The 18,003-nt window shown below is 38.2% G+C and overlaps 2 protein-coding genes across 6 annotated transcripts in view; one reads left to right on the forward strand and one right to left on the reverse strand.

Moving 5' to 3' along the window:
- The window catches only part of PDE8B (phosphodiesterase 8B), a 205,955-nt gene extending 194,120 nt beyond the window's left edge, over window positions 1-11,835 (forward strand). For 3 of the 4 annotated variants that reach the window (XM_036308860.1, XM_036308859.1, XM_036308858.1), the window contains exons 19-22: window positions 2,001-2,121; window positions 4,055-4,222; window positions 7,008-7,137; window positions 7,627-10,357. In XM_036308860.1, coding sequence (XP_036164753.1) covers window positions 2,001-2,121; window positions 4,055-4,222; window positions 7,008-7,137; window positions 7,627-7,736 — 529 coding nt within the window. In that variant the 3' untranslated portion in view covers window positions 7,737-10,357. Of the gene's footprint in view, window positions 1-2,000; window positions 2,122-4,054; window positions 4,223-7,007; window positions 7,138-7,626; window positions 10,358-11,481 lie in introns of those variants that run through there. The other variant, XR_004967485.1, reaches the window with a different exon arrangement.
- An 878-nt stretch (window positions 11,836-12,713) lies between these two features.
- Window positions 12,714-18,003, reverse strand: part of WDR41 (WD repeat domain 41) — a 52,748-nt gene continuing 47,458 nt past the window's right edge. For both annotated transcript variants that reach the window (XM_036308863.1, XM_036308861.1), the window contains 3 exons: window positions 17,303-17,391; window positions 15,662-15,795; window positions 12,714-12,915 (listed from right to left, as the gene is read on the reverse strand). In XM_036308863.1, coding sequence (XP_036164756.1) covers window positions 12,763-12,915; window positions 15,662-15,795; window positions 17,303-17,391 — 376 coding nt within the window. In that variant the 3' untranslated portion in view covers window positions 12,714-12,762. The remainder of the gene's footprint in view (window positions 12,916-15,661; window positions 15,796-17,302; window positions 17,392-18,003) is intronic.

Below are 18,003 nucleotides of genomic sequence, written 5' to 3' on the forward strand. Positions count from 1 at the left end.
TACTGGGCTCCTATGCTCAGGCTTGTGAAGTGTAAGTAGGATACTCAGCTTCCCTAACTTCTGCAAGTATTTAGTGTTCTCCTGCAGCGGTTCTCAACCTGTGGGTCGTGACCATCGGAAAACACATATAGCATATCAGATATTTACATTACGATTCATAACAGTAGCAAAATTACAGTTATGAAGTAGCAACGAAAATAATTTTATGGTTGGGGGGCACCACAACATGAGGAACTGTATTAAAGGGCCGCGGCATTAGGAAGGTTGAGAATCACTGGAAGGAGAAGGGGAAGTGAGAATACTTTGTACCATTGTGTCGGACAGTAAAATAATAACCTTGCCCTTATAAACTTAACTGTACTTTTCAGGCTTCTTTCATCTTTTTAAATCTCATTTGGTCTTCAATGAGTTCATGAAAGTGTTTTATACAGAGCAACTCTATGAATATTGACTACAGTACTAATAACTATAATAGATATTTTTACTCTTGCAGGAGGACATCTGTCTTTTGTGTAACTCAAGGAAAATGTATCCTTCCCTGTCTTTCCCTAGCTCAATTTTTGGCCACTTAAAATCCTAACTCATGAGGAGACAGTATCAACAGGTCCCAGCAGGGCTGCTGGAGCCCAAGCACTGGACAGGTTTCCCCCTAATGGTTGTCCTCTCTTCAGGGGAGAGTTGGCCAAGTGTGAACAGATAGGAGCAGTTTCTCCTGCCCGCCACACCCTGCAGTCAGGCTCTGTTTATTTCTCACAGAACACCAGCCAGGCTGGGGAGCAGGCTCCTGGGAGAGGGCCGTGTACAGAGAGCACAGAGCTCACTTAGGCCTCAAGCCCACTCATCAGTCTCAAGGGTTGTTTTTAAAACTTTCACAGAAAGAATTCTTTCCAATAGCCAATTTTATTCAGCTGTGAGATGAAAGGAACTGGACAGTAATTTGGGACAGGATTGCTGCTCCATCCATTTTAACTTCTAATTGTAATTTAGAGGATTACTTATTAATGAGAAAACCTTCTTAAAATGCCATCACAGAAAGAAATAATTCAGTCTTGCAGGGCATTTGGTCCTGTCGAAGACATTCACGGTGATATGTGATCCTCACCAAAAGGTCCTTGAAACTTGGTCCTGTCCACAATGCGAATAGCTAATATAGATCCTGCTCTCCTGTAATATTCGAACTCCAACCCATCTACCTAACCCTATGTGTCATGACCAGCTAGGCTACCGGTGCAAGAAAGGTCATTATTGGCAATACAGCCAGTACACAATTATTAGACCAATAAAACATGTATGGGCTGTTTGAACCCAGGGACATTTCTGAAGTGTGGACATTTTGGACTGGACCAAAGCCCACTAACCATTCTCTATGCAAGCGGTTCTCAACCTGTGGGTCACGACCCCTTTGGCGGTCGAACGACCCTTTCACAGGGGTCGCCTAAGACCATCCTGCATATCAGATATTTACATTACGATTCATAACAGTAGCAACATTACAGTTATGAAGTAGTAATGAAAATAATTTTATGGTTGGGTCACAACACGAGGAACTGTATTTAAAGGGCCAGAAGGTTGAGAACCACTGCTCTATGCTAAGAATCATGATGTCTGCACTGCATGCCGTAGGGCAGCTCATCAGGTGCTATACCAGCCTTGTAGGGAAGGAACTTGTCATTTCCTTCCACCTCAGCCTCACTGTTTTGATGTTGCCAAGAGAAGGTACAAAGGAATTACCTTGTAAAATAGGTGTCTACCATGGGACAGGTATATATATATTCCCAAATCATATGAGGGTCAACTATCATTGGGGAAAATGGAATAGTGTCAACAAGTCCTGGTTTCATGGGAAGATGAGCAGGTGAACTATTTTGTGATTTGCAGTCATTTCTTAACTCTGTGCCCAGCTCCCTCCTAGATTGTGGGAAGTGAGGTGAAACTGTAGCAGAACAGTTCTAATTTGGGACATGATGTGAACAGGGCTCTCTGTCTTCTGGTTATTTTAGGAACCATTATCGAACACTGCGCCAGGCGATTATTGACATGGTTTTAGCAACAGAGATGACAAAACACTTTGAACATGTGAACAAATTTGTGAACAGCATCAACAAGCCAATGGCAGCTGAGGTAAGCATTTCTCATGTAAGAAGATATATCAGAGTGTATTTCTACTAGAGCCTACTCTGGCCTCAAAGCATGTTCTCTCTCTTGAATGCAAGGTGGTTATTTGCTTGAAGCTGGTAAGAAAGAGCTGAAAGTACTGGCCACTTGTTTTCCTCGGGGTCAAGAATAGATTGACATTGTCCACAGCAATTCCGAGCTCCTCGAAGGAAAGGCCCTGGATAAAACCAGTGGTGACCAAAGGAGGTAGACCCAAAGAATAGGATGGAAGGAGCCTGCCAGCAGCACACCAGCATAAACGGTGCTATTTAAGAGATCCATGCCCTTTCTGATTCTGTTCTTTGAGCTGTTAGACCTCAGTGTCAGGTGGTGTAAAGATCTGCATTCCTGCTGGTTTGCATTAAAAGCATATCAGCACCTAAAGACTACAGGTACTGATTGGGAGTGACTAGTTGCAAACAAAAGCCTAGGTTGTTTTTCCTCTAAAATTTACTGATGTGCCTTGGACCTGTGTTTAAGTCCCTATAAACTTGAGATTGGGGAACATGGATAGAAAGTTCCCATCTCTTGTTTAAAATGAGATAAACTGCCCTCTGAAACCATGAAGCTGTTCATAGCCCATAAAGTTAGAAAAGGTTTTTGCTCACTCCTGTTGAGCGGGAGAGGTTGTGTATGTGGATAGAGTGTGGACGTCTTAAAAGTAACTGGATGATCAGTAAGGAGACTACCTGTGTAGGACCCCATCACAGAACCAGCCTGGATGGAGGGACGGTGCCCACCTCACCTGTGTCCCATCTCTCAGGGGTTCCACAGCACACTGCCAGGGCCCCTCCTTCCACAGAGGACTTATGGGGGTGGGGGAAAGATCTGGGGATTTAGGAGAGAAAATTATAGAGAATCATAGAATTTAGTGTTGGGAAGATCATCTATCCAAGTAAGATTTACTACTTATTGAAGTAACTATTGTAAGCGGTATCTTCCCAATGGTAAGTAATCAAAACAATAATCTTCAGAACATAATTCTGCCCATTGATGGCCTACTAAATGGGCCCAGTCTCAAAACAATACAAACAAACCCTTAAATGTCATGATGTCTTTCAGCTTGGCAGAGCTCTGGAGAGCTAATTAACTGTTTTCACACAATCAATTCAATGGTGTCTTTGAAGGTAGAGAATAGCAATCAATCTTCCAGACTTTGCATAGAACAGGTGTGTTATTGCATTCATGTAAGCCTACTCACGGACCTGGCTGCTTAGTTCATAACCACTGACGTGTATGACCAGTCTTTTTAAACGTGCTGAACATACCTGTTCCTACCCTGCCACCTTTTGCTCCTAGAAACCCCAGAGCTTATATGGTTCACACTCCGTACTACCCAGTCAGAAGAGCAGCCAGGAAAGCATACGTGGACACATCCACTAAGAGAAAAAAACAAAGTAGGAAGAGGTGGGTGAGTAGGAGTGAGAGAGGTCACAGGAGAGAGGGAGCTGGCAGGTATAACTAGAAATAAATGAAGAAATAACTGAAGGGTCACAAGTATGTGTTACTCCCCCACCTTTAATGTGTTAAAAAACAAAGTTTTGCTTTTACACATTTCCTGATAAAAATGGGAGAAAAGCTCTCCTTTAAGATTACAAACCAAATTACTAAAAACAACAAAACTGCGTATAGCAGTCCCCTCTGGGAAGAGGATGGAAATGAGGTATTAGGTGGGTGTTGACAGGAACATTGACCTTGTAAACTCCTAAGTTTTTATGTTGCCTGAGGGTTAACAACAATATATCGGTATTATATATAAAATCACTGATGGGAAAACTGCCTTCTCTGAGTCACTGTCATGCCTCAGTGTGCCCTAGTGAGGCCATCTAATGTCTGATCAGTTAGCCCTGGTGGATTCATCATCATCTTGAACCAACCCTCATCTGGCAATGTTTTCCAGGTTGAGGGCAGCGACTGTGAATGTAACCCTATTGGGAAGAACTTTCCTGAGAACCAAATCCTGATCAAGCGCATGATGATTAAGTGTGCCGATGTGGCCAACCCGTGCCGCCCCCTGGACCTGTGCATCGAATGGGCCGGGAGGATCTCTGAGGAGTACTTCGCACAGGTACGTGGCCGCTGTGGGGAAGCTTTTCCTCTCCTGGAATGGTCTGGTGGCATAGCACTCCAGGGATTCTGTCACTTAGTACATGACTCCTCCCTGGACGGAACCTCTGGCTCCCCCAAGAGACTGATATGGCTGGTCACTAACCAAAGTCTCTCTAGTGGAAGAGAAATAAACTTAGCCTTTGGAAGTATCTTTTCATCCTCAAATTGTTAGATCCTGAACTTTCAAAAAAACTAGGAAAATCATTCATTCATTCACTAGGTTATTATCACCATGGTACATTATGGGGAAAACAGACATAAGTCATGGGTAGCTCATAATGTAGAAATAGGTAGGTCCACACAATAGCTTAAAAAAAAAAAAAAAAAAAAAATCCCTAAGGGAGGTCTATGTTAAGTGCTGAGAGAGTTCAGAAAGTTTTTTTTCCTAGATAAAAGAGGGGCTTTGTGGAAAAGATGTTAGAGCTGTTTTGTTGTTAAGGATTTAGAAATGTGGAAATAAAAAGGACTTTCTGGGAGAACAAAGCATTATGAGCAAAATTAGTAAGGAGGGGGGAAATCACAATTTTTACATAAGGAGAGCAGCAATATCTAGTTCACTTTGGCAGTACAAAGAAGAATTGAGAGAAAAATCCAGAAAGTAGTAGACTGCAAGATGCCATCTGAAATACAGGCCACCTTCCAGAGAAGAGGCGCTGAGGACTGATGTGTGTATATGTGCGGCAGGAAGACAAACGCACTAGTAGCTACAAGTAATGCAGGGGGAGGGTCTCCACGGGTGCAATGTACCTCTGAGGTACATCAGCTATTAATAACGAGCTGATGACATCTCAAAGGGCCAGCGAGGGGAATGGCCAGCCCAGCACCCAGTAAGTTAGCTGCAGCCTTCAAGGCTGGGAAGAGAGCCCCTGAATTAAAGAAAAGTAGGACAGGCAGTTCTGGGCTTGCCAGAAAGAAGAGGGGAAAAACACACACCCAAATAATCTTTGAACAACAGTGGATATTTCAAGGCTGCTGGATCGACTAACCTGAAATGAGCAAGCTGAGTCCACAGCTAGTCGGAGGTTGTTAATGGGCTTCCCAGGACCCACAGAGAGGACTTGAAACCCTACTCCCAGTTATTCTTCAAGTGTGTGAACAGGAAATGGGAAAGAACCACTTAAAGTTCTTTAATGTAGCTCCTTGTTTAGGTGTCCTTTTCCCAGAAAGGAATGTACTACTGTTCACAAGCCAATGTGACCTAAAAATCAAAAGTTACAAATGAGGCCTCTGATCAGCTGGCCTCGGACTCAACACATCACCAGGAAATATGGATCTTAATATTCAGCTCAGTGAATTACGACCTTACACATATAAACGTATATGCCAATGTGCAAAATACTCAGATTTACACATACCTTGAGCGAACTGCATGACCAATACCCAAATCTGGTACACAGACCTAGCTTGTCAATCACTCTTTCAAGTAAAAATAGTTTTCCCTGAGGAAAAAAGGCTGGTTCAGCTGGACTGCACGCATGCTTTCCCACAAGACAACCAGCAACGTGTGGAATGCAGCACAAGGGCTTAAGAGTATTTTGTCACAGAGTATTAAAAAGATGTAATTCAAAGGTCCAAATTTAGAAAGATTAACCCTTTGCGGTCGTTTGTCTACTCTCAGCCACCAAAGCTTTTTTACCGTTCCGGTCGTATGTCTGCTCTCAGCCACCCCAGCAAGGAACCGTACGAATCTTAACTCTATTCATTCATGTATCAGTTCATACTTTCTCTGAAAGCTCTTAAGTGTCTAAGCGACCTTGTCACGAACCAAAACATTGCCCCGACGAAACTCAATATAAACAAACGCGGTCGTTCCACACTCGCCATGCAAAACACCGTGGTGAGTCAGTCGCCTTTTGAGAGTGAAGAAATCGACAAGCTTCGGAGATATTTCGCAGAATTTCAAATAAAGCTTTACAAATTACATTTAACTGTAATTAGGTATTCTCGCTTGTTAAGATATTTCAAAATAATACTCCAAAATGGCAAAAAGAAAGTTACCGAAAGAAGTGTACTGCGAATCTGAAAGTAACGATGAAGAGTTTTATTTTGGCACCTTGAATGCTGACTCTGACGTAGAAAGTGATAACGTTTGTAGTGATTCTACTAGTAGTGACGTAGTTCCAAAAAAGAATTAATAAATCTTGTTTATCCTTCATAATCTTGCATGTTATGTATCACTGCTCTTTCAATGGAAATTAATTCTGACCAGTACGACACCCATGTCCAAATTTAATACGACCGCAAAGGGTTAATTCTTACTGCTTCAGTGAGGATGTTTTTAAGTAAAACTGGCTTTCTTTTTAAACTGCAAGCAGGTGACAGTGAATAATACAATGACTGGTGATACAATTATGCTAAGGTATCAGCAGTTTTACCCATCATTGCTTCTGTACTATCAGTGTAAATGTCAATTCGTATTATTCATGTTATTAGTATTACTTTGAAAATAGTCTTGCAATAGTGAAAATAGATCTCAGAAATGGGGGGTATGAACCCCGAGATGATCGATGCTTCAGGAGGGGTGGTGGTATAGCATAAGAGACTTGAAAGTCAGAAGTCCTGACCTGAGTTACTGCATCTCATCAGGTAATTGACTTACATATACCCCAGAACCTTGCTGAGCCTATTTTTTCATATATATGACTGGATGATGACCTATTTTCACAGGGTTGTTCTGAGATACTAGGTCGCACTGTAACCGTTCCGTGTGTGCCCTAGAGCCCTGTGAGTGTTCTGTCTTACAGACTGATGAAGAGAAGAGACAGGGACTGCCTGTGGTGATGCCAGTGTTTGACCGGAATACCTGTAGCATCCCCAAGTCACAAATTTCTTTCATTGACTACTTCATAACAGACATGTTCGATGCTTGGGACGGTAAGATAGTTCTTGTTTTGTCATCTACACAAAATATTATCCTTTATGATAATTACCTTTAACAACATAGACTGGGCCTAAAGATTTTTGTGTATTTTTTTTTTTTAAGTCAGCTGCCCGTGACCAGGTTATGGTGGGGTACTTGTGTACAGAAGATTCAATGAATGTTTGATAAATGGATAAATAAGTCTTTACCTCTTCAAAGGACCTCTTCCAAAGCTTAAAGCAGTTTTATTCTAGCATTGGAAAAAACTTTAGAAAGAACACAAAATGTATTAAAAGTCTACCCTTAATCACAATTCTTTTAGTAATGGCTTTTCAGTTTTTAATTAAAAGGACCTATCTGTATTTCAGAAACTAATGCTGTGTGTTCATGTGCAGCCTAAGGTCTAAACTAGGGTACTTCTGCAATTCTGATCCCAAATTTGTCCCACAGAGCCCTGGGATCTAACTTAACAAGCTTCTTTTGATTCTTTTATGTCCTTGCAGCCTTTGCACATCTGCCAGCACTGATGCAACATTTGGCCAATAACTACAAACACTGGAAGACATTAGATGACCTGAAGTGCAAAAGTCTGAGGCTTCCATCTGACAGCTGAAGCCAAGACAGAGAAGGGGACCTCTTTCTATCAAGGGCATGTGAATCCCAGTAGTGTAAACGAGAGGCTTTCCTTTATAATGAAAATGACAAGTGTAGGTCAAGGAGCTAATGTTTAATATTTGACCTTGAATCAAATAAGTCCCCAGATTTTATTTTTACAAAGATATGTTCTTTATACAAGCAGTGACAGAACAAATACATGGCAAAACCCTTTGCCATGCTGTCACCCTGTGTGCCCTCATCAGCCATGGAGATGAATGACTGTAACTAGCAGGACATACACAGCACAGACTTGGTGCCTCTGAGCCCATCTCCCTGGATGGTGACCACGTAGTTTAGATAGTGTTCAGCTCATATCTTAACCATAAAAATCACCATCACTGTTTAGCTTGACTGTTTTCCTCAAGAGCTTTGGTCTGGAGGATTCATACTATCTAAGAAAAGAAACTATATATAAAATGAAGAACTTAGGACCAAATTATTGATAAACCAGTTAGCTTCACTGGCTGTTTCTTCTGATTGATGTTATGACACCCAAGTTAGAACCCAGCCTTGTCCTGTTGAGTGCCTTCTAGACTGGTAGCAGCTGCCTATATCCCTCTCTCCTATAAAAGGCATTCATCTTAATAGAAAGCCATCCATGATGGGGGAGTGACATTTTGTTTTGGGGGACTCTATGAGATCCCCTTATTTCTGGTTATCAGAGGCAGTCACAAGGCACTATAGTATTATATAAAAGCCATTAAATCTGAATGCCCTTGGACAAGCTTTTTTAAAAAAAGAAAAAATTTATATACATTTGCTGTTGAAAATTTTTATGAAATCTAAATTTTCTGGATATAAGTCAATCAAGTATGTTGTACCATGTACCATCTCTACGTATATATTTGGGGAGGGGATTTGGGAAGTTTCAAGGTTCATATATTTTTAACCTATCTGTATTTGCAATCATGCCATTTTCCTTTAATGATGTAAAAATATTGCAAGATGTGTAAATATATTAGAAAATAGACATATGGGGAAACAGTAAATACTATTAATTGTATGCTAAAGCTTCTAAAGCACAAGTGCATATTTTTATACAGCTCTTTTACAACTTTCTGTGATCTACATGAAGTCGGACTTGAGTATTTTTCCTTTCTTTTATCAGTCAACCCTTCTCTATGTATTATAAACTCAGTAAACAAAATATCTTCATTTTTCTTCCAAATTCTTTGTACTCCATGCTGCATTTTTAAGAGGTATAAACAGAGACTGAATTAACTGAATCAGTAGTTACTTTTTTCAAACAAAAATTGGAATGCAGAACACTTGGAATTAGTACATGGGGAAAAAAATGTCTTATCACTACATAATGTGCCAATATTTTTTTAATGTTTTATACCAAAAAATGGAAACATATATGACAATTCCATGCAAAGAAGTGTATCTAAATTATTTTAGGTAAGAAAACTTGCTTGGTCAGGACAGCAGCTAGCGTTGTATTATAATGCTGCATTATGTAAATGATGAAAATGTTTTTGTGAGATACTTGTAACTAAATTCTTACAGCCATTTTTCATTTCCAACAGCTATTTTTTATTGTACCTCCTTTTTGACCTAAGTTTTTCATAACTTCAAATTTTCGGTTTAGTGTCCTTTATTTCATGAGTCATACACTTTGTTTTCAGAATTCAGGGTATCAGAATCCCATTTAAGGAGCTAAATACTTTGCCTAGGCTTCAGAAGCTTGCTTGAGGCGAGGACAATCTTTTCCTGACCATCTCTCTTTCAGTTACATTTGGTAAGTAAGAAACATTTATCAGCTGCGTCACATTTTCTATATGAATGTTGCAGCTTATTCAGTGGAATGTCAAATTAATTTCATATTAACTCAAATTCTTTAAGACTGCCAGGTACTAAAGCTTCAAAATAGTTCTGCTCTTTATCAGTGCATGTAATCTACTATTGTGTAATCTGAGTTGCTACCTAAATAATGCATTCCTCCAAATAGTCATTTTATTAGAAATGTGATGTGGTCTTTCAGATGGATATAAACTATTATAATTGCCTCCTATCCTGAGTTGTTTACTAAAACATTCTGTGTTGAGGGGAGCTATATTAACCTAGGAAAATGCAATCCTATCTAATACAGAGAGAAGTCATATTACTACTACTTAACCACAAGGAAAAGTTAGGTTATCTGCACCAGAACAAACAACCCTATAATTTAAATCATTCTTTACTTCCAATTTAAAATTTGTTTGCCTTCAGGAGTCTTGTGGGCAAAGAACAAGCCTTACCCGTTCAATCAGAATCTCACTTGAAGAGAAATAAAAGGGATATTCCAAAGTTTAGGCTTTTGATTGTGATATGAATACAGCCAGAGAATGAGGTTAATAAGGCACACTACATAGTGTTACTTGCAACTAAAATAGCATTAAAAACTAAGATGGAAAAAAAAATGTACATAATTGTATTCTTCTAAATTAGGGCATTCATGAAAGCAAAAACCAGTCCAGTGAGTGGGTTGGAAGCTTCCCTCTAGACCAGTGGTTCTCAACCTTCCTAATGCCTCGACCCTTTAATACAGTTCCTCATGTTGTGGTGACCCCCAACCATAAAATTATTTTCGTTGCTACTTCATAACTGTAATTTTGCTACTGTTATGAATCGTAATGTAAATATCTGATATGCAGGAGGTATTTAGGCGACCCCTATGAAAGGGTCGTTTGACCCCCAAAGGGGTCGCGACCCACAGGTTGAGAACCGCTGCTCTAGACACAGTTTTTTATGGCAGAAAACTAGAGTACGTAATAGATTGATTTGCCCTGGTAGTATTGACTCCTAAAACTCACCTGAGGTTTGTATCACTCCATGTGAACAGAATACTATCACAAATTACTAACCCAGAACAGATTAGGAAATAAAGCAGTTAAAAATGATGAGTTTCTCATATAATTCACAGAATATGTCATAGAAAACAATTTTACAAACTCATGACCTAATGTAAAATTTCCAAAGAAAAACTGCTAGCTAGTAATGAAGTAAATATTAAAGCCTAAAAATGATTCTGAGATATTTAATCCAACTAATCAACCATCTGATGCACTCAGACCAGAATGCATGTCTGCCTGGTGTTGGGATAGTAACCATGCTGCACCTTCAGGATAAAAGATTAGAAAGCTATTTCTGCAATTCCTCAAATATGCCACAAATAACAAGTTGTTGGATAACATTCATGTTCTTCTATTCTGTACTGGAAGGAACAGATTTTAATATATTTCTCTAAAGCTATTTTCATTATAAATTAAAAAATAACTGAACATTATTTGCTCTTCCTCACATGGTAGTCATGTAAGTATCTTTGATTTGTCTTTAATGCCACTCAATGATGATAAGGGAACAGAGCTAACACATTACAAGGCCTTACCTCTCTGGGCCTCAGGTTTCTCATTCATAACATTATGGCACTGGTCTGGCATAGATAACCTTAGCTCTTCCGGTCTTTGGAGGCAGTTGTGAAAGCAGCTGTCAAAGGTAAAAACTAGTAAAAACAATTTATAAAGATTCCATCAAGAGTGTGTGTGTGATGAATAAGTCTGCAGAAAAATGTTCTTTGAGAAGGATCAGTCCTCTGACACATCCGTCACCTTGCACTTACTTTACTAGAATTCTTTCATCAACAGTTTAAATTTAATAACTCCACTACTAAACTCACCCATTTTTAATGTGTGGAACACTTCTTAATTTTTATCCTTTAGTACCAAAAGGGAGAAAGAGTGCTCTGATATAAAGCTGATGAAGATGATTAAATCTCAGTGACTACTGCAAGAAACTACCTAAGTGAAGCCTGTCTCAAGCATTTCATTTCTGAGCCAATGGTAAGATGAACCAGGCACTTTGGACTGCCGTCTCTGACTGGAACACTATACTCACCTAGCTCTCACCCCTGGCATGTAAGAGGGCAGCGGCTAGTGGAGTACCAATCTAGCCAATAGCTCTTCAGGCCAATTCACACTGAGGAGAAAAATACATCCTCATAAGATTCCTACTGATTTGAGTTTATAGGAATTTTAGTAGCTAGAACTAAAAATAAAAAATGATTTAACAAATTAGTTGGCACCAGAGAGTCAAATTTGCTCTATAGAACCTTGATAATTAGTTATTAAAGATGAGAGGAATTTATAAGAGAAAGGATATATTTAAATTTATCACAAGGATTCTTAATCAAATGGGTTCTAATGATAACCAAAGAATAAAAAACTTATAATTAAAACCACAACTTTACTGTTCTGTTTGAACCTCAGAACAGTACTCACCGCTTCAGCAGCATATGTGCAATTATGCACTCTCCATTTCCTACAGGGAAGAAAGTTCTCAGGAGAGCTCAAGGTTTACATTCAAGTTATGCTACATCCTACCTCTTCCTCAGTGGGTTTTTCCTCCCAAAACACCTTCTATAATTATCATGTATACTTATTTCCTTAAATAAAATTTTAAAGAAATGAAAAAGGATATGTAAGGTATTCATTTGAGAACAAAGGTATTTCAAAATCCAAAGACTAAATGAAAGAAACTATATGCAACTTAAAAAAATTTAATGATGAATAAGAATTGAATTAGAGGTAATAAAATTATACTGAAGAAAGAGGCTCTGAGTACTATGCTCATTTACCACAAGCTCATAATTTCTGGGGTAAAATTTTCTAAAGCATAAATTTTTTAAATTGTAAGGACACTATGGTATACTTTTATTCTGTATCAACAGATACTTGTATTGTGATCTGAAAACTTCAACTTTTGAAAATTCACTGCTAACATACTTGTGGTATATTCTTTGGTGGATGTACTCACACCTAACTTGTTGCAGGTTTGCATGCCCCCCGCCCCCCAAAAAAAAAAGAATTCAAACAATCAGAATTTTATAAAGTAACAAGAAAAAAATACATTACACATTTAAGTGAGTACATGTTAATGGTTTTCAGAGTATTACCCTATATTTGATATTCAAGTTCATGCACATGTATTCTAAATTCCTTAAACTAGGCAGCAAGATACAAGTCACCATTCTCCTCTAATTTTTGAAATAATTTTAAACTGCGCAATCCAGATTCTCGGTCTCCATTTTTCCATAAAATAATGAGATGATCAGCAGAGCATGTCACTAGTCCATGATCTTCAAAGTATAGAAACATCTGTAAAGAAATTTTAAACTACTGAGTACAGGAACTTCAAGGAGAAGAGACATGGCCAAATTAAAGCAACACGTGTGTTTGTAAGATGTCTACCTTGGAGATATCTTTGGATCTGAATGTAAGACTCCATATCATTTTCCATAAGAAATTTTATTTTTTAAGTGTTGATAATAGTCACATACAAATATATAAGTACTAAAAATATAAATACTAGACCAATGACCAATATCTAGTATTTTAATAATTAGAACTTTAATACTGCCCAACTACAGAACTATAACAGCTATTTTTATAATGTACATGAATTCCTAGAGTATCTTCTGTATTTTACCATATTCTTCTTCAAGTACTAGTTTTAAGATTTTAAGAAGTCCTGTCAGACCTACTTTACTTAATCACTTATAACTTGTCCCATTATTTATACACAAATGGCTACCAAAATAAAAGTCTGAATTCTCCCAAGATAAACAGTGGCTTCAGATCTGTAAATAAAACAAGATAATCAATCCATACATAAGCATTTATTGAGTGTCATTATATGCATATGGTCCCTACCCTCAAGAAGGTTCTAATTCAGTTGCTGAGAAACAATTAGGGCACCCATTAAAGACTGTGTGATCAGGTACTATGTAATAAGTAGTTCAGATTATAATTTGTCACGGAAATTCAGAAAAAGAGGACATAGATCAATAATAACTGAAAATGTCAGAGAAAGTTTCAAAAACATAAACATCTCCAAATAAAGGGAAGGTCATAGGAAAATGGAGTGTTGATGAGAAGGCAACATGAGTACTATGAAGTGGAGAGAGGACATGAATGAAGTCATGAAAAGGATGAGCTCCTCCAAGGAAAGAATGAAATAAAGGAGAGAAATAACATTAAAGAACACAGGAGAATGAGAATTTTCTTTGAAATAACTTATACATTTTGAAGATAGCAGGATAAGGCCTCAGCTGTTAATGTAGGAGTGCAGGGTGTTAATACTGGAACAAAATTCCTCAGGACATGGAAAAAACAGAACACAGAGGGGTTGGAGTACAGATGAAAATACAATAAAAGGAATAAGAAAATTCAGGAAATAGAAAATCTAGTCTCTCAGGTACTTAGTGAGGCCAGAGATACAATTTTTTTTTTTTTAAAAAAAAGCTTTAATTATCAATACTTTCACTCAGGAAAATTCCTAAGAAATTGACATTTCTATATTTTGACAACTGCCACTTTGAAGGTTTCCTCCACCACTGAGTAATACGTGTGAAACCTTTAATGGGTTCCTACTATTTTTAAAGAAAATCCAAACTCCTCAGCCTAACATTCAAGGGCATTCATACTCTAACCCAACTAGTTTCCCAGGCTCCTTCTCTGATGCCAGCACGTGTTCACAGAAATCCAATGCTCTAGCCTAGCGAATCTGCTCCTTGCCACCAAATAGTTCCTATTTTTGTCCTTTTCCCTACCACATTCCATCCTCAACACTCCCATATAGCCAAGCAAATGAAGTTAAACAACAAAACAATTGGACTACTTGTTAGAGGAAAGCAAAGATGAGTACCCAGTATCTCGGAGCATCAATCCTCCCTAACTTTTAAGCTTCAGCTCAAGTCCTCTATCTTCCACTAATCATTTTCTTCTCATTCCTGACTCTCCACTGTCTGCTATGCATCTAGGTCCGCATAAGAAGCCTAGATTAACAGCTTACTAGGTCTGTATCCCTTCTCACTACTAAAGTATAAGATCCATAGGGCAAGTATTGTAGTTTTATATCTCTTTGTAAACTCCACTGTCTAGTATAGTGCCTGAAATATAGGAAATGCTTTATAACAAGTGTGGTACTTCTCCTAAGTATAAATGCACTTTCAAATGAGAATTTGTTCCTCCCTGGCTATGAAACAGGAAGAACAATTTAAGAAAGTCATTATTTAGGGCCTTGTTTATACTGCTATCACACTATTACCAGTTCCAATCGTCTATTTATCTTGATTATTATTATTCCTTCATTACAGGCAATGGTGCCTATAAGAAATATTAATATATTTGGATTACAAGTTAGAATTGTATGCATTTTATAATTCTCAACTAATATTTTCACATATGCACAATGATAATCAAGACACTGGGTTTTACTAAAGCTGACGAATTATGATCCTTCAAAGGGAGGTAAACAGCACTCTATTCATGAATATGATAAAGACCCCTGGAATTAGGTTCTGTAAGGCTAAATATCTCTCTCTCCACAATCCTCTATTTACTACTGTTATATATTCAACATTATTCACATTGTCCTTACTGTCAGCTATCTTCATCTCATAAATAATGGTAATTAAGCCCATTATTTAGAGCAGTGATATTCAACTGGTGTGCTGGAAGTATTTTTAAAACATGCAATACATGACTATTTAATCAGGGGCACTGATACCTTTTCCCTTATATTGACAATAGCAAACAAAACAATTGCTATCTGATGTAAATGAATCAAAATGATATCTATGTTTTGTCAGATTGGAAAAAAACATAATAAATTGGAAATAGCTGATTTAGAAGCAACTCATTCCTTGGCTCCTCAAATCATCTCTCTGTAAAGAAAGATCCTAATTGCTCATACTACAACCTATCCTATTCCATGTTTCAATTCAATAAAAACCTACAGAGAAGAGAAAGTACAGGTCTTTATGATACCAACAGAATGAAGAGCAGTAAAATGCAAAAGCAGGAATTCCCTAGACATTTATATGCCTATTAAAAACAATACCTCTACAGATGATGAGTGTCCAATCAAGTCTCCAATAAGCTCCAGTAAACATGAAGTGGCATTTTCTTGTTGCTTTTTAACAGGTTGGCTGGCTTGTTTGTTCACTCTTCCAAATCCCCACATGTTAAAAAAACCTAGAAAAAAATCATTTCAGGCATTTTCAAAATTACTGTGCTCTTTACTCATGATCTATCTAAATAAAACTCTAATATGCAAACAGACCGAACAGCAGAATGACCGGTCGCTATGACGCACACTGACCACCAGGGGGCAGATGATTAATGCAGGAGCTGCCCCCAGCACACAGGCCCCAACCAGTGGGGGCGGCAGGGGGCGGGGCCGGCGAGTGGGTGGCGCCATGCCAGCCAAGGCTGGTGCAAGTGGGGGGGCAGGGGGGCGATCACCCCAAACTGCCCACAGATCAGCCCCAATCGTTGGCTAGGCCTAGGGACCCTATCTGTGCAAGAATTTCGTGCACCTGGCCTCTAATAGTAATATAAGATCAGAAAAACAATATTTAGATGGGAAGACCTTCTGTGCTTTTTTTTAAAATCCTCACCCAAGGACATTTTTCCATTGATTTTTTTTTTTTTTAGGAGAAAATGGAAGAGATAGGGGGAGAGAGAGAGACAGAGAAACATCGATAGGAGAGACACATCAACTGGTTGCCTCCTGCATCAGGTTCGTCACTGGTCTCTCTTTTTTGCCCCTACTCACTCACTGGTGAAGGTGTATTAATTTGAGAAAAAGACAGACACTGGGAATAAAAGAGAAATAAAAGACCTGGATGGCAGAGCTCCCCTCCTCCCACCCCGCCCCCGGAAAAAAAGAGTCACAATACAGATCTACCAACAAGGGTTGACTAAAAATAATACCCTATGACAGTGATGGCGAACCTATGACACACGTGTCAAAAGTGACACGCAAACTAATTTTTTTGGTTGATTTTTCTTTGTTAAATGGCATTTAAATATATAAAATGAATATCAAAAATATAAGTCTTTGTTTTACTGTGGTTGCAAATATCAAAAAATTTCTATATATGACAGTTAAGTTAGGGTTTTTCAAAATGCTGACACACCGAGCTCAAAAGGTTCGCCATCACTGCCCTATGACTTCAGATAACCAGAAGAAACTCCAGAGGTACCATCATCTGATTTCTCATGCAAAGGTTGCTAATAAACCATGATTTTGTTTTATGAACCGAACACCTGAAAGTTAAGAGTTCATGAGATTATGATATAAACACAAATGTGTGTTTTCCAGTAAACAGAGTTCAATGTTAATGATATAATGCCTCAAGTCTGAAAGAACACTTCAGTTTAATATCTGACCATACAAATTGTTTGTGTATCAGACACAATTATAAACAATATAAATGAATAATTACTTCATCAGGCCATCTGACCAGATTACTAGAAAATAAGTTTCTCTTCAAAACAAGAAAATCCTAGTTGACTTGGATAGAAATAAAGAGGCAATTCTATATTAAAATAATATTAAGATGTGAATCCTAAATCCCAATTACCATATGCCTCATATAGACATACTGGATATTATTCTTGTGGTTATACATAACTGCCTTCTGTCTTTCACATGAGAAAAAAAGAAAGACTGCCTTTTTTGAGAAAAGATACACACCTGTTGGTACAGGTTCAGCTGCAATCTGCTGTTTCTCTCGTAACTCCCAAATGCGTACACTGCCATCTTCTGAGCATGAGATTAACTGCCTGTCAGAACAGAAAATCAGTGATAAAAAGAGCACCATGGAGGGCCAATGCTAAATTTGCAGTGAAAAGAATAAGTGGAGCCCTCGATTGCTTTTATTCAGTTCTTGGCAGGAGCTGATAAAAACCACAATTTAACATGGCTTTCTCAATGCAAAGTAAAAGCACTCTTCAGGAAAGACACACATTATATTGTTACATTGGCTCAAAAGTTATAAATATTTTGTCTTCATTTTTTAAAATGCATTCAGGAAAATAGGATATGGATTACACTTTCATAATATCCTGAGCGACAGTCCCCTGTCCTCCCCTCATTATATCTCTGCTCAGGGTGCCTCTCACCCTGAAAATAACCTGCATAGAAAATAATACTATTCCCTTCATATAAGTTCCTCCCTAAAAATCCAGCAGCCAAATTTTCTAGAAGGAAAGTCTCAGTAACCTTCGATAACAGGAGATTTCCATTTCATTCTGGCTATAAACAAACAACAAAAAGATGTGTTTATGGAAAATATAAAAAGAAAAATTAGCACTTAGTAAATGCCCAAAAGTCTTTCACCTGTTAAAATAAATGCCATAGTTTAAAGTACTGCTTCTTATAATGAGATTCAATAT

This window comes from Myotis myotis, unplaced genomic scaffold, assembly GCF_014108235.1.
Source record: "Myotis myotis isolate mMyoMyo1 unplaced genomic scaffold, mMyoMyo1.p scaffold_m19_p_5, whole genome shotgun sequence".
NCBI classification, from domain to species: Eukaryota; Metazoa; Chordata; class Mammalia; order Chiroptera; family Vespertilionidae; genus Myotis; species Myotis myotis.